At 42.6% G+C, this 19819-nt stretch overlaps 1 protein-coding gene across 4 annotated transcripts in view; it reads right to left on the bottom strand.

Annotated features, from left to right (window-relative positions):
- The window catches only part of NRP1 (neuropilin 1), a 204771-nt gene that overhangs the window by 125865 nt on the left and 59087 nt on the right, over window positions 1–19819 (bottom strand). For all 4 annotated transcript variants that reach the window (XM_060248160.1, XM_060248162.1, XM_060248161.1 and 1 more), the window contains exon 3: window positions 10335–10516. In XM_060248160.1, the coding sequence (XP_060104143.1) occupies window positions 10335–10516 (182 nt within the window). The remainder of the gene's footprint in view (window positions 1–10334; window positions 10517–19819) is intronic.

The following is a 19819-nucleotide window of genomic DNA, read 5'->3' as shown; positions in this document are numbered from 1 at the left end:
GTGGGGGAGAGGCAGATAGAGGCAAACTGGCCCAGGGCCCCTAAAGACATGGGGGCCCATAGGCCAGTGCCTACTTGGCCTATTTGTTAATCCGGCCCTGATCCCCACAATTAGTAGGCTGAACATTCATATGAACATGGAAATGCAAGTCCACATCCCAATGTTGATATGAATGTATCTGTATGCAGATTTCATTGATGTCAATTCGATACAGATAGGCTGCTTTTCCATTCAAATATGAATGAAAATGTACATCTGCTTTACACAAAGTGTTCCAGATCTGTATGCAAGAGCCTGCTTCTGTGCACTGCTCTCTTTCACTGAACTGCAGCTATATCTCTGGTAGCAGAAACAACAACAACAAAAACAATACAAGAGCACAGACTGAGGATCAAATTACATGTTACCAACATTTGTGAGTCTGCCACAGGGACTCACAGCCATTTTAGAGGTATGGCTACCAGTGGGAATTCCATAAAATATGCGCACACAAGAGATTCAGAGCACATGAAGGCCCACCCTCATGGGACAAATACTCTTTTGGTGCTGTTTTGGTTTTGGAAAATGGCATGGGGGGAAGCAAGAGCTCCTCTTCTGCCCATGCCATGGCCCTGATCTGTATTGGTCCCCTCTGGTTCTTTTAAATGGAGTTCTCCTTGGGAACTCACTGCCACAATACGGGCAAGGTGGACCTGTGTACAGTATAACATTTTAAAATGTTTGTATTGTATTTATTGTTTTATTATATGCTGTACTCCGCCCTGAGGCCTACAGGGAATGGGCAGAATAGAAATATACTAAAATAAATAAATAAATAAACAACCAACCGACCAACCTGTAGTTTGGCTTTAAGTTCTGTCATTTTAGTGCAATTAAGCAACAGAAGAACGCTTATTTATTTAAAAAACCGGTTGTTGATCTTGGCACAGTTTATAGTCTGAACGAAAGAAGGCATAAGATTCTCAAGTACTTAACTGACTATTGGGCATATGCTTTTATAAACCTGGCTGGTAATCAATCCACAATGGTATGAATTAATTGTACAGCACCTTGTAGGGAAACAGAAGATGGTGCATCTTCTGGGGAATAGGAGGAGGGCCTAAGACTGTGAGGAGGTGGGGCTTGTAGATTTCATTTAGGGTTGCCAAGTCCAATTCAAGAAATATCTGGGGACTTTGGGGGTGGAGCCAGGAGACTTTGGGGGTGGAGCCAGGATAAATTAGGGGTGGAGCCAAGATCAAGGCTGTGGCAAGCATAATTGAACTCCAAAGGAGTTCTGGCCCTCACATTTAAAGGGACGGCACACCTTTTTAATTCCTTCCTTCCATAGGAAATAATGAAGGATAGGGGCACCTTCTTTTATTTATTTTTATTTATTTATTTGGTGACTTCTATCCCGCCCTTCCCACAAGTGGCTCAGGGCGGCTTACAACAACAATAAAACAATAAAACAGTAAAATCAGAGCAAGTTATTACCTCTAAAATCAGACAATTAAAACCTAAAAACCTTAAAATTAAACATTAAACTATACAGTATAAACACAAAAATCTGGTAGCTACATTATCTCATCAGGCATAGGCTAACCGGAAGAGGGCTGTCTTACAGGCCCTGCGGAACTGAGCAAGGTCCCACAGGGCCCTCGCCTCTTCCGGTAGCTGGTTCCACCACATAGGGGCCATTGTGGAAAAGGCCCTGTCTCTAGTTGCCTTGAGACGCACTTCCTTGGGCCCGGGGATGATGAGCAGATTTTGAGTGCCAGACCTCAGTGCTCTCTGGGGAACGTGTGGGGAGAGACGGTCCCTCAGGTAGGCAGGTCCCAGGCCATATAGGGCTTTAAAGGTGATGACCAGCACCTTGTACCGGACTCGGTATATTATTGGAAGCCAGTGCAGAGCCCGAAGGCCCGGCCGGATGTGCCCCCACCTTGGGAGGCCCAGTAACAGCCGGGCCGCGGCATTCTGCACTAGCTGCAATTTCCGGGTCCGGCACAGGGGCAGCCCCATGTAGAGGGCATTGCAGTAATCCAACCTCGAGGTGACCGTGGCATGGATCACTGTTGCTAGGTCGTCGGGGGCCAGGAAGGGGGCCAACTGCCTTGCCCGTCTAAGATGAAAAAAAGCTCACAGGCTCACAGAATTGGACCCCCTGATCCAATCTTTTTAAAACTTGGGGGGTATTTTGGGGAGAGGCACTAGATGCTATACTGAAAGTTTGTTGCCTCTACCCCATAAAGCAGTCCCCCTAGAGCCCCAGATACCCACGGATCAATTCTCCATGATTTTCTATGGGAATAAATCTCCATAGGGAATAATAGAGTTCCCAGCAGACATTTCCCTCCCCTCCCTCCACTTTCTGACGATCCTGAAGCGGGGGGAGGGCCTCCAAACCGGGGGATCCCCTGCCCCCACCTGGGGATTGGCAACCCTAATTTCATTAAGGGCCTGTGACATTTTCTACTATAATGTGAGCACTTGCTTTTGGTTGACATCACTGTGACATTCAGGGGTGGAATTCTAGCAAGAGCTCCTTTGCATATTAGGCCACAAACCCCTGATGTAGCCAGTCCTCCAAGAGCTTACAAAAAAGCACCTTGTAAGCTCTTGGAGGATTGGCTACATCAGGGGTGTGTGGCCTAATGTGCAAAGGAGCTCCTGCTAGAATTCCACCACTGGTGACATCACAGTCTGGGCTATTATTGCCACTTTTGCTGCACTTAATCATTTGCAGAAATTTACAAGCCTTTTCTTGTTTGTCTTCAGAACTCCAAAAGGAAGTTCCTATTATTCTCATTTTGCAAATGGGAAACTTGAGTGTGATTCCCAAAGCTGCCTACTCTGTGAATTTCTGGTTGAGTTATTTTCTGACTTTCTATAGTTGTGTAATTCCAGAGAGATGAATAAGGAACAAGAAATTGTTCCAGGGAGCTTTCTGAGTGATTTGTCTGCATGTTGAATGTGTATGAAGCGCAGTGTTGTTATGGTTTCATTCTAGGTGGCACTGGAAAATGCAAATGCATCTAGAGTAAAGTAACTGTGCCATTTTGGTATTTGTGAAGTTCCTGCATTGTGCAGTGGGTTGGACTAGATGACCATGGGGGTTCCTTCCAACTTCATGATTCTATGGTTTGATGAGCCCTTAGCAGAAATGCTTTGAAAACACTGCCCAGTATTACATCTTTGCTTGCCCTACTGCTCTATTCTGTTCTGCTCTGCTCTGTTCTATTCTATTCTATAGCTGCAAAACAAAAAGTATGCTATTAAATGGCCAAAAAACCCTTGAGATGAGGGATCTGCACACCTTATAAGAAAGTGGGATGAATTACATTAAAAGTGTTGTCTATGGAGCTCACAATGAATTTGTGAGAAAGTCACAGAAGCCTGATATATAAAAATATGGCAGCAGATGCTAATCTTTTTCTTTGGGAGGAATGCTGGAAGTGTATCAGTAGCTAATTCTAATGTGAAGTACAACATATATGCACCTCCCAAGCCTTGGTGTAGTTTCGCCTCTAGTTCATTAACACCACAGATTTATTTTAATGTCCTTAGCAATAACTGCGCTGAATTGCACTGTAAGTTAGGGAGAATGCAGTAGTACTCAGCAATAAAAGCCTAAAATTATGCCATAGCTAGGCCTATGGACCTTCTTGCCAAATATACCTTCTTTTAGTTCCAGCACAGCATCTGGGCTAGGGTTGCCAGGTCCAACTTAGAGAACATCTGGGGACTTTGGGGATAGAGCCAGGAGACTTTGGGGGTACAGACAGGAGCAAGGTTGTGACAAGCATGATTGAACTCTTAAGGGAGTTCTGGCCATCACATTTAAAGCAACTGTACTCCTTGTAAACACCTTCCCTCCATTGGAAATAATGGAGGATGGGGGCACCTTCTTTGGGGGTTCATACAATTTTTGAAACTTGGAGGGCTTTTTGAGGAGAGGCACTGAATGCTATGCTGAAAATTTGGTGCCTCTGCCTCAAAAAGCAGCCTGCCTAGAGCCCCAGATACCTACAGGTTGATTCTTCATTATACCCTATGGGGACTGGTCTCCTTAGAGTATAATGGAATGCCCAATGGACATCACCCCACCCCCACTTTCTGCTAAGCCTGGAGTGGAAGGAGGGCCTCTAAGCTTGGGGATCCCCTGCCCCCCAACTGGGGATTGGCAACCCTATCTGTGCTACAGGTTGTCACTTATGTTGTGTGATTTTCAAAAAATCTAGTTTTCTGGCAATGCAATAGTAAACAGACTTATACCCTTCTAGGTCCACTGGAATCAATGGGTTGAAAATAATGTAACTGCACAGAACTGCACTATGAGTTTTGAACTTGACAGCCCAAGAGGAAAAAAACTTGCCATGTTCATTTGCATTGCTTTTCCCCTAAAGATTGACAGCACATGTATTAGAGACAGATTTGGAGCGCCATAGCTGTATCAATCCAGTTTCAGTCTAGATACATTAAAATGTTCAGAAAGAAAGGAGATGTGAAGTCTTGGTTTTCACAGCAATCACAGTTCTTAGACCACACACGTACATGTAATGTTTTCCATCCATGTACATGGAGATAGCATTTCAACTTTGGTATACAGTGCAAGTGGCATAAAGGTGAGTTGGAATTACTTTGAGAGCTGTAATGCTGCAATTTCTGACTTTGGTGTGCATATATTTTCATGTATAATATTGCTTTAAGGTAATGAACACCTTCCAGAGAGAGGTTTAAATGATCACACAAGTAAATAAATGCAAAAGAGCTGCTGAGTTGCCACTAAACTATCAAGAATAAAAAAGGGCCCCATGGAAAATGTTCATTTTTGCAAACAGCTTGTCTAGCAGCTCTTTCAGTACTTCTCCCGTTGCATGAAAGCGCAAGGCTTAATTGGCAAGGCACTGAAATTGCAGTCTCCAGGAGTCTAAATGCTTATGGAGGGGTTTGCTGTTGTAGAAGGAAAACCTTTGTTCATATAAAAGTTAATACCCTGGGGGTTTACGTTATTCATTAATTATCTAGTTTTGGTTAGAGGGCTCTCCTGGCTTCTAAATGTGCGATTCATCAGTCTGCCAACAAGTATAGCTAAGGCTTGTGCCAAAGAGTGATCTCACTACTTACACAGCGGCCAGTTACTCAACAAAGGATTTGACCACAGGGCAAGGGGCCATTTGCCAGTCTGTCTAATGATGGTCAGCCTTTGTCCTGCTCAGTGGTGTCTCCTGGAGGTGCCTGCATTTAGCTGTCTCCACAGAAACTGCAGAAAGTCGTTCCACCCTTTTAAGACCACTGACTTCACTGGACTTAGAAGGGTTCTACTTTGCTTTTGATACGGTGACCAACCTCCATGAGGGGTCTGGATCTCTCCCAGAATGCCAAGTGATCTCTAGACTACGAAGATCAGTTCCTATGGTTGCCACCCTCCAGACTGGAGCCTGGAGAACAGACCATGAAGAACAACTACAAATGCAATAACAATGTTAGGAGAAAATATTTGTGTGTACTCATTATTAATATAAAGTACAGAGTCATCTATAATAATGTATCACATCCCAATCAATATTCAAAGTGCACTCAAAGTCCATCAATTCTAATTCTTACAAGACTTCATAGAATCATAAAGTTCCAAAGTTCATCAAAATCCCACATTCAAAGTGAGTAAAAGTTCTCCGCTTTCACAAAGTGCTAGTGCCAATTGTAAGGCCCCCTCCAAAGTGCTTGTGCCATTCCAAAAGCCTGTTGAAAGGTACTTTTAACCCCTTTAAAGTTGTGCTTTGTCAATCTGACATCCTCATGTAGGTATGGACTCGCATTGAAGCCTCTGATGGTACTGTCAACTAAATCACCATTTCCCAGTCTTTATCAAACTGGCTCAATTATAGGTCAATCTCACAGCAAATTGGGACAGCAAAGTCTCAAGCATGCATAGCAGAGAAAACTATGATTCTATGAAGTCTTGTAAGAAGAAGAAGTAGAGGAGAAAGCTATGATTTTATGAAGTCTTGTAAGAGTTAGAATTGATGGACTTTGAATGGACTTTGAATATTGATTGGGATGTGATGTATTATTATAGGTGACTCTAATTCACAGGTGACTCTGTATTGATATTGAGTACACAAATAATTTCTCATAATACTGTTATTCAGGGGTCGATTTGTAGAAAAATAGGTGGTGGAGCTCATCCAGGGCTCATCCAGCTGCACCTACTATTCAATGGACAAGGTGGGAAGGAGGAGGTGGAACTCTCAGAAAGGTTCAGGAGCTGTGCTTCTGTGAGCTCCCGTTGAATCTAAGGCCTATTGTTATTGCATTTGTAGCTCCCGTTGAATCTAAGGCCTATTGTTATTGCATTATTCTTCATGGTCTATTCTCCAGGCTTCAACCTTTTCCATGATTCTCTTTTGGTTGCATGACTCTCCAGATTGGGTCTGAAGATCTTCTGGAACTACAACTGATTTCCAGACTACAGAGATCAGTTCCCTTGGAGAAAATGGAGGGTGGACTATGTGGTATACCCAGGCCTTTTTTGGTAGAAAAAGCCCAGCAGGAACTCATTTGCATAATAGGCCACACCCCCGGACACCAAGCCATCTGGAACTGCGTTCCTGTGCATTCCTGCTCACAAAAAGCCCTGGGTATACCATACATTCCAAGTGAAATCTCTCCCCTACTCCCCTGTCCACAGGCACTGCCCTCAAATATCCAGGAATTTCCAAAGAAATTGTTGACATCCTTGTCATTTCCCCTGGAGAAAACTGCAGATGTGGAGGGAAAACATTATGGAATCACAATGAGATCCTTTCTCCTCAAACTTCCCTTTTTCCAGGCACCACTCCTAAATTTCCACAAATTTCCAAAGCTGGGGTTGGCAAACATAGCTTTGGATGGCATTGCTAGTAGGTAGGGTTGCCAGGTCTGTATTGGAAAATACCTGGAGACTTTGAGAGGGTGCGGTTGGGGAGGGGAGGACCCTCAGAATGGTACACTGTCATAGAGTCTGCCCTTCAAAGCAGCCATTTTCTCTAGGGTAGCTGATCTCTGCCTGCTGGAGATCAATTGAAAAAGCAGGAGATCTTCAGGCTCCACCTGAAGGCTGGCAACCTTACTATGCTAAACACAGTGGCAACTCAGGATGTTTTTATTGCCTCAGGCAGCTCTGGCTGCTCCCCACTTACTATCACCACCTGCCTTACTACTGCTGCTGCTGTCGTCTCTGGAGGAGCTATAACTGCTTACTTCTTTCTCGCCCCAGTCCTCTTTAAAAATGGAACCTGTGGGCTTTCTGAAATCTCATAAGATTTCTTCCTCTTGTGATGTTTGGGCAATCCTTAGGGTTACCTTAGCAACGAGCAACCAGAAATGGTAGAATTCTTGTGAGAAAAAGAAATCTCACAAGAGTTTGGGAACGTGTAGACGCAGCTTGTGTGTTTTTAAAGAGGCCTGGGGGATCGAGATAGTAAGGAATATTATCTCCTCCAGCTTCTGGTGCAAGAGAGACAAGGAGGCAGCTGGCTGGTGGGTAACAGCACTGGTACTATTAATTAGACTATGGACTTCACAGTCTCATGAGAGCCTGCCCTGCTTCATTATGAGATCTGACTAATTTAAGAAACACTGATGAAATTTCTTTGGCTTGGAGTGTAAGATAAGCTTCCAAAATGTCAAATGCTTTTCTTGCTCAGATGGCAAATCTGAACCTGAGGAGAATTTTTTCCTCTCCACAATCAAATTCATCTGCCCTATTGATGGGGAACAATGCAGTGACATCTGAAAAGAGGTAAAATACTTTTGGTGTCTCCACACCATCTTTTGTATTCCTCCGTTTCCTTCATCCCATACTCTGGATATTCTACACATTCTGGAAACTGCAGCTTCCAGAATGTCTGCTGTTAATTAATTCACAGAATGTACTGTGGGGTAAGAAAGTGGAAGAATAAAGACACATGGAGATAAACTGTTGGTTGCGGGGGGAGCTGTCCATTTCTACATTCAGCTCACATTTGGAACCATCTGCAGTGAAACCCTGGGTTTTTGCCACCATGTGGGGCCTGATGGCTTCACTGTTAATGAGGGGCTGGCCATGGGTGAGGTGGGAGGTTGATGTCCCCCAGTCTGGTGCTGTAAGACTGGCTCTGATTAGACGAAGAAGAAGACTGTAGATTTATACCCTGCCTTTCTCGCTGAATCAGAGTCTCAGAGCACCTTGCAATCTCCTTAATTTTCTTCCCCCACAACAGACACCTTGTGAGGTAGGTGGGGCTGAGAGAGCTCTTCCAGAAGCTTCCCTTTCAAGGACAACTTTTGCGAGAGCTATGGCTGACCCAAGGTGATTCCAGCAGTTGCAAGTGGAGGAGTCGGGAATCAAACCTGGTTCTCCCAGATAAGAGTCCGCACACTTAACCACTACATCCAACTGTCTCTCATGTGGTTGATACTTGAAGGTAGGGCTGCTAGGTCCTCCTTGGCCACTGGTGGGGAATGGGGCATAAGGTTCCCAGATCTAGATTGGAAAACTCCTGGAGATTTGAGGATGGAGCCTGGAGAGGACAGGGACCTCAGTGGAATAAAATGCCATACAGCCCCCTCTCCAAAGCATCCATTTTTTCCAGGGGAACTGATCTCTGTAGTCTGGACATGAGCTGTAATTCCAGAGGATCCTCACATCCCACCTGGAGGCTGGCATACCTATATGAAGGTTATATTAATTATTGTCTGTCATCAGCCTCCCTAAACAGAAATGCTTAAAGATGCACTAAGCGGAACTTCTTTGTCATCTGTTAACCATGTGGAATGAAATGCATTCTGATCCCATCATCCTCTGCGGGAATGCAGAGCAGACAGCATCCACCGGACTGCAAAGGTTACCACATCAATAAAAATGGCAGTGTTATAAATCATTCAACAAATCGTTGGTACTAAGTAAAGATTTTTTTCCTGGAGTTTTTTTTAAAGGAAGAAAAACATACTGATAAAGCATGTCTTGTTATCAGAAGTAAAGGATTTGATTTTGCAAGCATGGAGCATTTTACCTGATCCAGCAAGTACTTAATTGTTAAATTAAATTCAAAAAAAACTTGTGAAGTTTCAAAGGTGACAGGACTAGTCACTTTCTCTAAAGCATGAAATTTTAAAAAATACGTTGAGCATGAATAGTCAGAATCTTGAATTTTTTTATTACAGTTTGCACATGGAGGTGTCATGTTTTACAATAACAATACTGGGAATTATGAATAACAATACTGGGAATTATGAATAAATTCATAGAGGATGCATCTACTAAAAGATATCAGCCATAATGCTACACAGAACCTCTACAGTCATGACAGAGATAGTACTGCATACTAGATGCTATGCACAAACAATAGAAAATACAAGTACCATTGTGCCTTGACAGAGGCCTGATTTAGAATATGTTGTCACCCATCACCTCCTGGGCTACCACAGCCATTAGCAAGGTCCAAGCCAAGCTCCTAAGGTAATGCTGCCAGGGCTTGGCTTAGACCCATCCAAGAGCAACCCATGCCACTTACGACTAGGAGCAAGTCAAGCTGTGGCAGAACACTGGCAAGCCAGTTTGGTGTAGTGGTTAAGTGTGTGGACTCTTATCTGGGAGAACCGGGTTTGATTCCCCACTCCTCCACTTACACCTGCTGGAATGGCCTTGGGTCAGCCATAGCTCTGGCAGAAGTTGTCCTTGAAAGGGCAGCTGCTGAGAGAGCCCTCTCCAGCCCCACCCACCTCACAGGGTGTTTGTTTTGGGGGAGGAAGGTAAAGGAGATTGTGAGCCGCTCTGAGACTCTTCGGAGTGGAGGGCAGGATATAAATCCAATATCTTCTTCTTCTTCTCACTGGGCTTCTACGAGAAGTCATTTGGGTGCCATGGCAGGAGAACTAGTCCTTAGTCTCACTGGCCACTGCTGGAAGAAGACTGTTGAATTAAATGGTTCCCTGACTTGATTGGGAAATGCAGTTCATATCAGATTAAGCTGAGAAATGGAGCTGCCTACGCTAGCCTGATCTCATCAGACCTTGGAAGCTAAATAGGGTTATCTCTGGTTCATATTTGGATGGGAGACCACCAGGGAACTCCAAGGTCACTATGCAGAGGTCTCTTCCTTGAAAATCCTATGGAGTAGATAAAAGTTGTCTGCAATTTGATGGCACTTTCCACTTCCATAGATTTTGATCTGGATTATCCACATTCATGTTCAATACACCAGCCACTAGTTGGTCATAAAAAATGTTTTTTTTTTAAAAGTTCAGCCTTTTAAATGAAAGATCATAATTTAATTTTTATAGTGAGAATTACTTACCATGGCAGAATGGCCATGGACAGATCTGCTTACCTTTCTTGAAAACTTCGTAGCGAATGGAAAATCCTGCCCCATGAGTTTCATAATCAGAGACAAATCTGATGAAGAGGTTTGGTCCTGAAGATACCACGGGCAGGGGCGCAATCTTGCCACAGTACTTTCCCCACACGCGCCCACTGGGATTGTCTCCATCAATCACTTCAACATAATCGTACCTGGTAGATAAATGGAAGAAAGAAAACTTTAAACTTCCTGGAAAGAAAAGAAAGCTAATTAATTTAGGAGCTGTAGCCATGCAGCATACATAATGAAGAAAAATGCTGGCCTTCTTGGAAGCTGCATTATGCTGAGAGATGTAAGCAAAATGAAATAATTAAAATGGACTACATCATGTCTGTAGACATCATCTGGCAATGTGGAACTATTAGGAAGAATGGTGCCCATTATGCTTACAGACAATGTCAGCTAAAGTAACCAATTAGCAACAAAAAGGAAATCTCATAAGCGCAGTTCTGTATTATTAAATTGCATTCCTTTGTCTATAGAAGCATTATTATCAATACATAATACACAGTGTTCTTTTCAAACAGTGAAGTTCTAGTCTGAATTCTAAAATGTCTTTTTTGGCTTTAATTTCTGCATGCAACTCTCCAAACATAGGTCCAAAGAACTGCAAAATGAAGTCCTAAATATTTAATGCTCTTTCCCAGTCCCCCCCTTTCCCTGGTTACTGTTAGATTGGACACAAATGATGCTTACCTAAGCATATGCTCTTTGCATTACGTTACTTAGATTCAGAATTGAGGCTATTTTTATCACCAAACTACATAAGCAATGTCTGGGTGTACTGTGGCCAGTCAAGTGTACTTTTCCCAGCTCAAAGCACCTCAACTACAGTAATAGCTTTGCTTGCTTGGACACTATATTCTTCCCCCATGTCAGCTGAAGCCCAGAACAGGTAAGCTAAACAATCCTCTTTCTAAGGTTTGTATGTAAGCTCTCTACTTCTGAGCCATGCTGGAAGAGTAGTTGAAGACAATAAACTTGAAGTTTGAAGTTCTAATTTCACACATTTTCACTGAGATAAAGCAACTGGCATAAAATGTAATTTTGATGCCTTCAGTGGGTCTTCTTTTGTGAACTTTCCTCCCTCAAGTGCCTTTTTGTTTCACCACATGACTTCTTCCTACTCTTCTTTGTTGGAGGAATTGTGCTTCTCCAGGTTCTTTCCAGAATTTCTGGTGCTCCTGTCCACTTGTCAAATCATTTTGGTGATCAATCAGGGATCAGATTAACCAAATGACAGGTCATTATATCCCTTTATACTGAGAAGTAAATTTCTGGGACTTTCCTCACATTCCAAGGGCAAGGCAAGAACTAATATTACTACTGTGTGTGGCACCTACATCTGTCATAGCTTCCTATTGGAAGACAACTTCTTCACTCAAACAAAAGTGTGGTTTAAAACTATTTGGAACTTTCTCATCATGGAAAATTTTTTAGACCACACTTCACAAACAGATACCAGCACTCCCTCTTCTGCTTATCTCAGTATTTGGTCCCCAGTTATTTCTTTTATTGCTAGTAATCCACAGATATTTGGTAGTAATTCCTCCATAGATGTTTTACTATGCTAAACAGTATGATTACTTGGGTACTGTTATCTCTTCCTCTTCCATTTCTTTCTGTATTTCTGTTAGACTATAGCAATGCCTGTAGCCATTATGTGTTATCAATTCTCCCAACTCTGTATACTGATTATATTTTATGGTTATTCAATGACTATTTGATTATTTATTTGAATGGTACTATTGAGTTGTATTTTGTATCATTGTGTACTTTTCAATAAAATCATTTATTTATTTTTTAAAAGCGCCTTTCTGTTCAATGGAAACTTGGACCAATTTCACACTAGGGCTTGTTCTGAGTGGAGAGCCCTTTTGATCCTGGCACTTATCTCCATTTTTGCACAAGTTGTCCTGGAGCTGCGAATTGGCACGCCGTTCTCCTGTGGCAAGCAGAAACTGCTTGGAAGAGGATCCTGCTTGCTGTGGAAGAGTGCCGCGCCAACTCGCAGCTCCAGGGCAACTTGTGCAAAAATGAAGCCCTGGGAGCAAAAGGGCTCTTGTGCGAAATCAGTCCTGGTGTTCTTGCCACTAGATAGTCTTTGGAGCTCTGACTGCCTTGAAGCCTAACCCCATGGAGAGGGTGCAGTGGATAGAGGTCCTGGTCAAGGAACTCTAGGCAGGAACCCAGGTCTGGCTGTAGAGAGGTGGGGCAGTTAAGGGGATAGGCTGTGTTCAAGTACTTGAACCTGGGACTCTGTTAACTGGGAAAACAACAATAAACTACAGCCTAACCTATGTCTCCTTAATGTGATGCTGTTGCTGGATACTCTGGAGACTGATGGAACTCCCAGGGGGAGAAGCAGTCCCTGGCTTTGGGTGCTTCATGTTGTTTTGCTTCATATCCTGTAACTATAGCTTATTTTTCAGAAATCCATATGGGGCTTTCCAGGAACAAGCTGGGGGAGCTTAACTTGTACCCTGCTTGGGGTGACAAAATGCCTTGACACAATTCTGTCAAAGCCAAGCTGTTCCAAAAATAATGTGACTTAAATTTGTTTTAAGACTGAGAAGTCCTAAAATAATGGATTTATGTACATTTTTATTCATACGTCATACAAGCAGGGGTTATTTTGTAGAAAAATAGGTGGTGGAGGTAATTAGCATAACTTATTAGCATATGCCGCTCCCCCACCAGCCAAAAGCAACCTGGCTCAAGAAAGGAGAGCCTCGGGTGAGCAAGGCCTACTTGGACTGGCTAGAGATCTAGCCAGCACAAGCAGGCCTTGCTCACCTGGGGCTCTTCCTGTGCCCCCCCCCCCGCAATCAAAATTACATAAAAAAGTGGAGAAAGGGTGGTGTGGGCTTCTCCAGGGGTTAATGAGGCCTGCTGGGGGCGTGGCAAAGCTCCTAGTGGCTGGCTGGCTACCCGCTCTCCTAATCCAGGGATTGTTATGCAGCTGCACCTACTATTCAATGAACAGGGTAGGTGGGGAGGAGGAGGGGAACCCTCAGAAAGATTCAGGAGCTGTGCTCCTGTGAGCTCCTGTTGAATTCAAGGACTGCATACAAGAAATCCCTGTTTTATCTACATGACCATTCTGAAGAACCCATATAATAGATAGAAGGTTATTATAACATCTGATTAAACTAATGAAACTTTATTGTATCAGGTTACCCAATTCATCCATCTGGCCTAGCACAGTCTACTCTCACTGACAACAATTCTCTTCAGTCTTATGGCAAGAGTCTTTTCCAGTTCTGGCACCAGAGACCTTTTAAACTAAGGGTGTTGAAGATTGAAATTGAGACCTTATCTATGAAAGCCACCTGTTCTGTCATTGCTCTATAGTAATGCTGTTGAAAGTGACTGAATGAGAATGGCAGATACAAAACTTCTGAGTCAATAGCTTGGATCTAGCAACATGCAAGTGGAAACATGAATAACCTTAATCATGATTTTTTTTTTTGTAGAAAAAGCCCAGCAGGAACTCGTTTGCATATCAGGCCACCAAGCCAAGCCAGCTGGAAATGCGTTCCTGTGCATTCCTGCTCAAGAAAAGCCCTGGCTATAATGTAGTTCCAACTGCACAAAATCTTGTGCAACAAATTTCCGGGCATGATATATAGTGAAGAAAGCACTACCTGTTGCACAAAATCTTGTGGAAACCCAAATGTGGATTCTATACATTTGACTTGGTGTTAGCACTTAGCTACCACAGTCTTTGTCTTGCATTTCCAATTTTGGAAAAGGTCTAGCACAAGTGGAAATTTTGTGCTGGATCCATCAATGGCTGGAACCCGTCCCCCCCAATAGCACAATTAGTTCTGCCCATCCAACTATGCTTTGAGCTTTTATTCCTCCAGTCTCAGCACTGTATCCCACACTGCATAGTGAGCCACTTATGAAACTCGGGGGAATTTCAAATGTAGTTTGTGATATGGCATGCAAGTATACTGCTGAAATAAAAGGGTCAAAAATCAAACCCTTGGACACAATGAAAATAGCTTTTTGGACTATGACTCTTGAAACAAGACAGATAATCTTCAAAACTGACATTATAGCTCTAGAAGTTTGAAAAATGATGCCATTTGGATTTTCTAAAGATATTTTGCTACCTTGAATAAATCCAGGTCACCTAGACCTAATGAACTACATTTTTGAGTGTTGATGGAAGTAGCTGGAGAAATGTCAAGTACCACAGGCAGTCATCTGGGAGATATGAGAGACTTTTGATAGACTCGAGAAGGGCAGCTACATTCTGAACCCAAATATTCATATGGAAGCTATTCTCTTTGATTTCAATGGAATTTATTTCAAAACAAGGATCTTTGACATCATAGAAGCATTAGGTTCTCAACAACAATACACACACAATAAAAGTCAGGAGTGGTGGGTTTTTATAGTATTACAGCAGTTGGAGGTGATACTATTTTGACTTTACTCCATATTAAGTCATGGGCTGTTCCTGGTTAAGGTGATATGCTTTCTCTCTCTCTTTTTAACTAAATGATGCTTTATTCCACCCTTACAGGCTATAAATCTTCACATCAGTTATTCTGGACAGTTATAATTTCTTCATGTTCTGCCTCCAAGCCATTATCTCCTCTATTTTTGTGCAAAGAATCATAGACACTATAGATTCTGCACGAATAGTTTTTATTGCTAATTTTTGTTTAAGTGGAAAAGGACTGAACAAAACACTTTGTGTTGGATCTAACATTGCCAGCCATGCTTTTCACTCCAGCAGGAGCAAAAATGGAAGGGAACACAATGGGCGTTTTCGCACTGACCTTCAAGTGGTGCGACCACCCTCCTCACGCCGGCGGATCTGCAGGGATTTCGCACCAGAAGCGCCGGCGCACCCAAAAGAGCCGGCGACTTCCGTCGCGAAACCAGCTCAAACGAAAACCGCCAAGAAGCAGGAAAACGTTTGAGCTGGTTTCGCGACGGAAGTCGCCGGCTCTTTTGGGTGCGCCGGCGCTTCTGGTGCGAAATCCCTGCAGATCCACCGGCGTGAGGAGGGTGGTCGCACCACTTGAAGGTCAGTGCGAAAACGCCCAATGTTATAAGGTCACTTTTGGTTGGGGCTGAAAGTGATGATGTGATGTTCTAGGAATTACTCAATTTCTGTGGTAAAGAGATCTGGGAAATTCCTAGGGCATCTAAGGTCACTTTCAGGTACAGATGACTTCCCATCCTCCATTTTTGCTCCCATTTTTGCTCCGCACTGGTGGCTCCTAGGAGTTGGGAGCGGGAGATTGTTTACCATGGTAGACAATCTGGCAAATCTAGCTGGATACAATCAACTTTTCCATTGATGGAGAAGGGAGGAAGACTACAGTCACTAACAGTGCAATCCTAAGGACACTTTCCTGGGAGTAAGCCCCATTGAATAGACCATAGTAGAATTCCAAGTAGATCTGCTTAGGATTGCTCTCTAAAAGGACTATGCTTGCAGCTCTGTGACCTGTATGAATAAAAGCCAATTGTAACATGGAAGCAAAGATGCTAGTTGGTCCAACCTTGTATCTCCTAACTTTAAACTCAGTAGCACCTTAAAGACCAATAGGATTTTTCATGGATGGTATAAGCTTTTGAGAGTCAAAGCTCCCTTTGCCAGATACCTATTTGTTTGACTGCAGATCAATACAGCTACCCTCTGAAACTATCTCCTAATTTTAAATATTTCAAGGACCACTGGTTCTCCCACACAACATTTCTGTGTATATTAGTCCACAGGTGCAGTGATGGAGCACTAGACTTCAGTAGAGAAAGCCATGCATATATATGAGACACAGTGTTAAGATCAAACCACAATAAAATTAATAGTAGTACCCTTCACCACCCTGAAGTATTTCTATGAACCCCAGCAGATGTACTCTACCATCTCTTCAAAAAACAACAGTCTAGCTTAATATTGTGCTTGAGAACCCCACTACCTTCCAGAAGTCTGAAACTACATAGCTCAGAAAGTCAAATTGTGATTATTTATTGCGGTAGTTCTAGCCTGCCTTTTACTGAGGCCTCTAGGCTGCTCTCAGCATTTTACAAGCCCCTTCTCTATCTGCAAAATATCAATTTCACTGATATACATCACCTCCCAGGGATCTGCCCTGTGTTCAGTAGCACTGTGCATTTTCATTGATGCATGTTGGTGGCCAGGTGGGAATACATCCACGCACGCATGTATGGATGATAAAAATTAGAACAAATCTTAGAATCCGTTTGCTAATTAATATCAAGAAAAGCCTGAAAAAGCTGGGTGCTCTTTTAGGAATGAAGGATTAGAACTGGCCTACAATGATATAGCTGGCGTGTCATTAGATGGCATTTGATTTGTATATATTGTTTTGAGCCCCTTTGGCTGGAATGATTAACCATCTATTTCTTTGGGCACCATTATGTTGCCTTTTAAAATTTATCAAATGGCTTTTTATCCACACAATCACATTTCCCTTTCATTATTCTGTCATAATTGACATTAATATGTTGCTCTTAATTTGTTCTGGAAGGTTCAATCTATTGCTATGCACACCGAAACATCCCAAATTATATCAATGCATGGGGAATGATTTAAAAATGGCAGTATCGTAAATGACATCTGACAATTTTGAAGAGAGTGAAGGGAAAAAATGCCTTTGTGATGACCATTGCCATCTTTAACAATGCTCCACTGAACTGTCTGTGTCCCATTATTCATGTTTACATGAGATCCCAGGAGACAATTTCAAAGATGATATCACTAGTTAAAGTGGACAGCAAAAGGCTCTCTAAATTAAAAATGACATTACCTCACCAGTTAAAATTGTATGCCAGCTTTGGTATATATCAAACAGAAAATAAAGCTGACACTGATGGAACTGTAAGCATTAACATATGTGAAAGATTGTGCTAACAACATTTCCCCTTATACATCTGATGTTTTAGTAGCAGTGGATCAGCGCATTAGCTTCACTGTCCCATTTCAAAGGTAAGGAAACCAAAAGAGGAAATGTTCACTTTAGGACAGTTTCACAGATGTTTCATGAGGTTAAGACGGCCAGCAAAAAAAAAAAAAAAGTTAGAAAGAAGGATTCAGGCTCTTAGCCACCTTCCATTTTTAAAAGTATTCTGAACTGAGATTTTTTTTTAAATTTCATTATGTCGTAGAAAACAGCAAAAATGCTTTTTTCAGTATTTGAGGTAGATCAACAGCTGTATTTCTCAGGAGCAATCTTGTACCTTCCTGGATTGCTGGTCGTTTACAAAGATATCCTTTATTTATTGAAAAGTTAACTAAAAGGATCACAAAGTTACCAGCTGTTTCCTAAATTTAGCGGTTTGTTTGATATACAAGCAAGCTGAAGTGAAAATGCTAGGATTTAAGCTGATTAAATCCTGACGTGGCTGGCCCAGACTCGCTTGTTTTTGTCAGATCTTAGGAGCTAAGCAGGGTTGGCCTGGTTAATACTTGGACCGGAGACCACCAAGAAAGTCCAGGGTTACTACACAGAGACAGGCAAAGGCAAGCTACCTCTGCATGCCTCCTGCCTTGAAAACCCCATGAGGTTGATGTAAGTTGTCTGCAACTTGATGGCACTTTCCACCACCAAGCTGATAAAGGGCAGTTCAAAAGTAATGTTTTGACAATAAGGATCAAGTGGATCAATGCATGTGCTGCCTTTACTTGCCTCTCTTTCAGCCTGCATTCTTGATGCTGTTGTTTGTCACAGGGCCAGAAGCTTTACCATGAAATGGGAAATATGGGTTTGAAGCAAGTACCAGAGCAATTTCAAGCACATGCCAAATTCTCCACCACTCCATAATGCCAAGACGCCAGTTAGGTAATATATTTTGCACCATCTGGTAAGAATTTGGCACCTGGCCCTAAACTGGGGATTCTAAACAATTTCCCAGCTCAATTTCCCTGTTTTCTGCTCAGAATCAAGATTCAGTGCAGGTATACAGAAGCAAGATCAGAATTTCATTCAGAAGCAGAACCATGATTTAAATACTGTTATCAGTAAGATCCAGAAAAGGAGCTGAAATCAGAGCCCAGATGAAATGAGCCTGGCTCCATTTATTTGTAGAGGCTTTAATAGTTGCCCTGCATATATCCCCCTACCCAACAGCTGCTAGGTCCATTTTAACTGACAAGTATCCTGTGGGCACCTGCCTCCATTTAGGGTCTGGCTTTGGAGAATGTTTGTGGGAAAGGTGGGTTTTATCTATTGCAATAATCCTAAGGAAGTTAAGTTTCCAGGCAAACCTGGAAGGGGCATCATTGTGCCAGCACAAAACTCTAGGGTTCACTGGAAACTTTGATTTTGCCATGGAGTGTGCAGCAAATCCTGGAGTGTCCCAGTTCAGCCTGGAAGTGACATCATGCTGTCAAAACAGCAACAATTTGTGCCCCTCTCTGAAGCAGGGGTCAGAGGCAGCTGCTGAGCAGTCTCCTTCTAAAGCTAAAACAGGGTACCTGGTAACCCTAGCTATACAGTTTTGATCAGCACTGATAATCAAGAAGAAGAGATTGGATTTATACCCTGCTCTTCACTATCCAAAGGAGTTTCAGAGCGGCTTACAATTTCCTTTCTCTTTCCCTTCCCACAACAGACATCTTGTGAGGTAGGTGGGACTGAGAGAGATCTCCCATAACTGCTCTTTGAGCAGAACAGCTCTGCGAGAATTTGTGGCTGACCCAAGGTCATATCAGCAGGTGCATGCGGAGGAATGGGGAATCAAACCTAGTTCTCCCAGATAAGAGTCTGTGCACTTCACTACTACACCAAACTGGCTCTAATCAGTGGTAGGAACTCCTTTCTAATACGGTGGAAATCCCCTAGTTTGCTATTAGACCCGCCGTTATTTAACTCCTTTCAAGAATAAACACTTTTCAGAATATCACTGCAATCTTCTGGATTTAGTTATATGGATTAGCAATGCCATTTACTTACAAGAAGGGGCTACAAAACACCAGTCCGTTTCCCCAAACCACAAAACACCAGTCTGTTTCACCACAACCACAAAGTAAACTGAGATGCTTGTTCTGTAGCAATAGACAATTTGGCATTTTGTTGTTGTTGTTTTACAGACTGCAGATTACGTACTCTAGTTTGCAATGAATTCTGTATCTACTCTGAATGAATTGTTACATCACAAATTCTGAGATAGCCACATGGCCATTTTTAGCTGTAGGTGAGAAAATCTAGAACACATCCAATAGTCTATGATCTACGCACCATAAATTTTGCATCTGGCAATTACAAACAATGAAATAAATACAACACTAGGAGCTACATTTGAAAAGCCAACTTTTAAACAAAGGAGGTTGTTTTTACAATGAAAATGAACACGTATCACAGGGGTTCCTGCATGAAGTGTCCCCTCGGTCATTTTTACACTTCTTTTGAAACAACACCAGGGACCAAAGCATAGTCGTTCTTTTCAAAACAGATGAATGTAAGGTT

Source organism: Heteronotia binoei, chromosome 10 (genome assembly GCF_032191835.1).
Source record: "Heteronotia binoei isolate CCM8104 ecotype False Entrance Well chromosome 10, APGP_CSIRO_Hbin_v1, whole genome shotgun sequence".
NCBI lineage: Eukaryota > Metazoa > Chordata > Lepidosauria > Squamata > Gekkonidae > Heteronotia > Heteronotia binoei.
The sequence above is the reverse complement of the archived record's forward strand: the minus strand, read 5'-3'. Positions and strand labels throughout refer to the sequence as shown.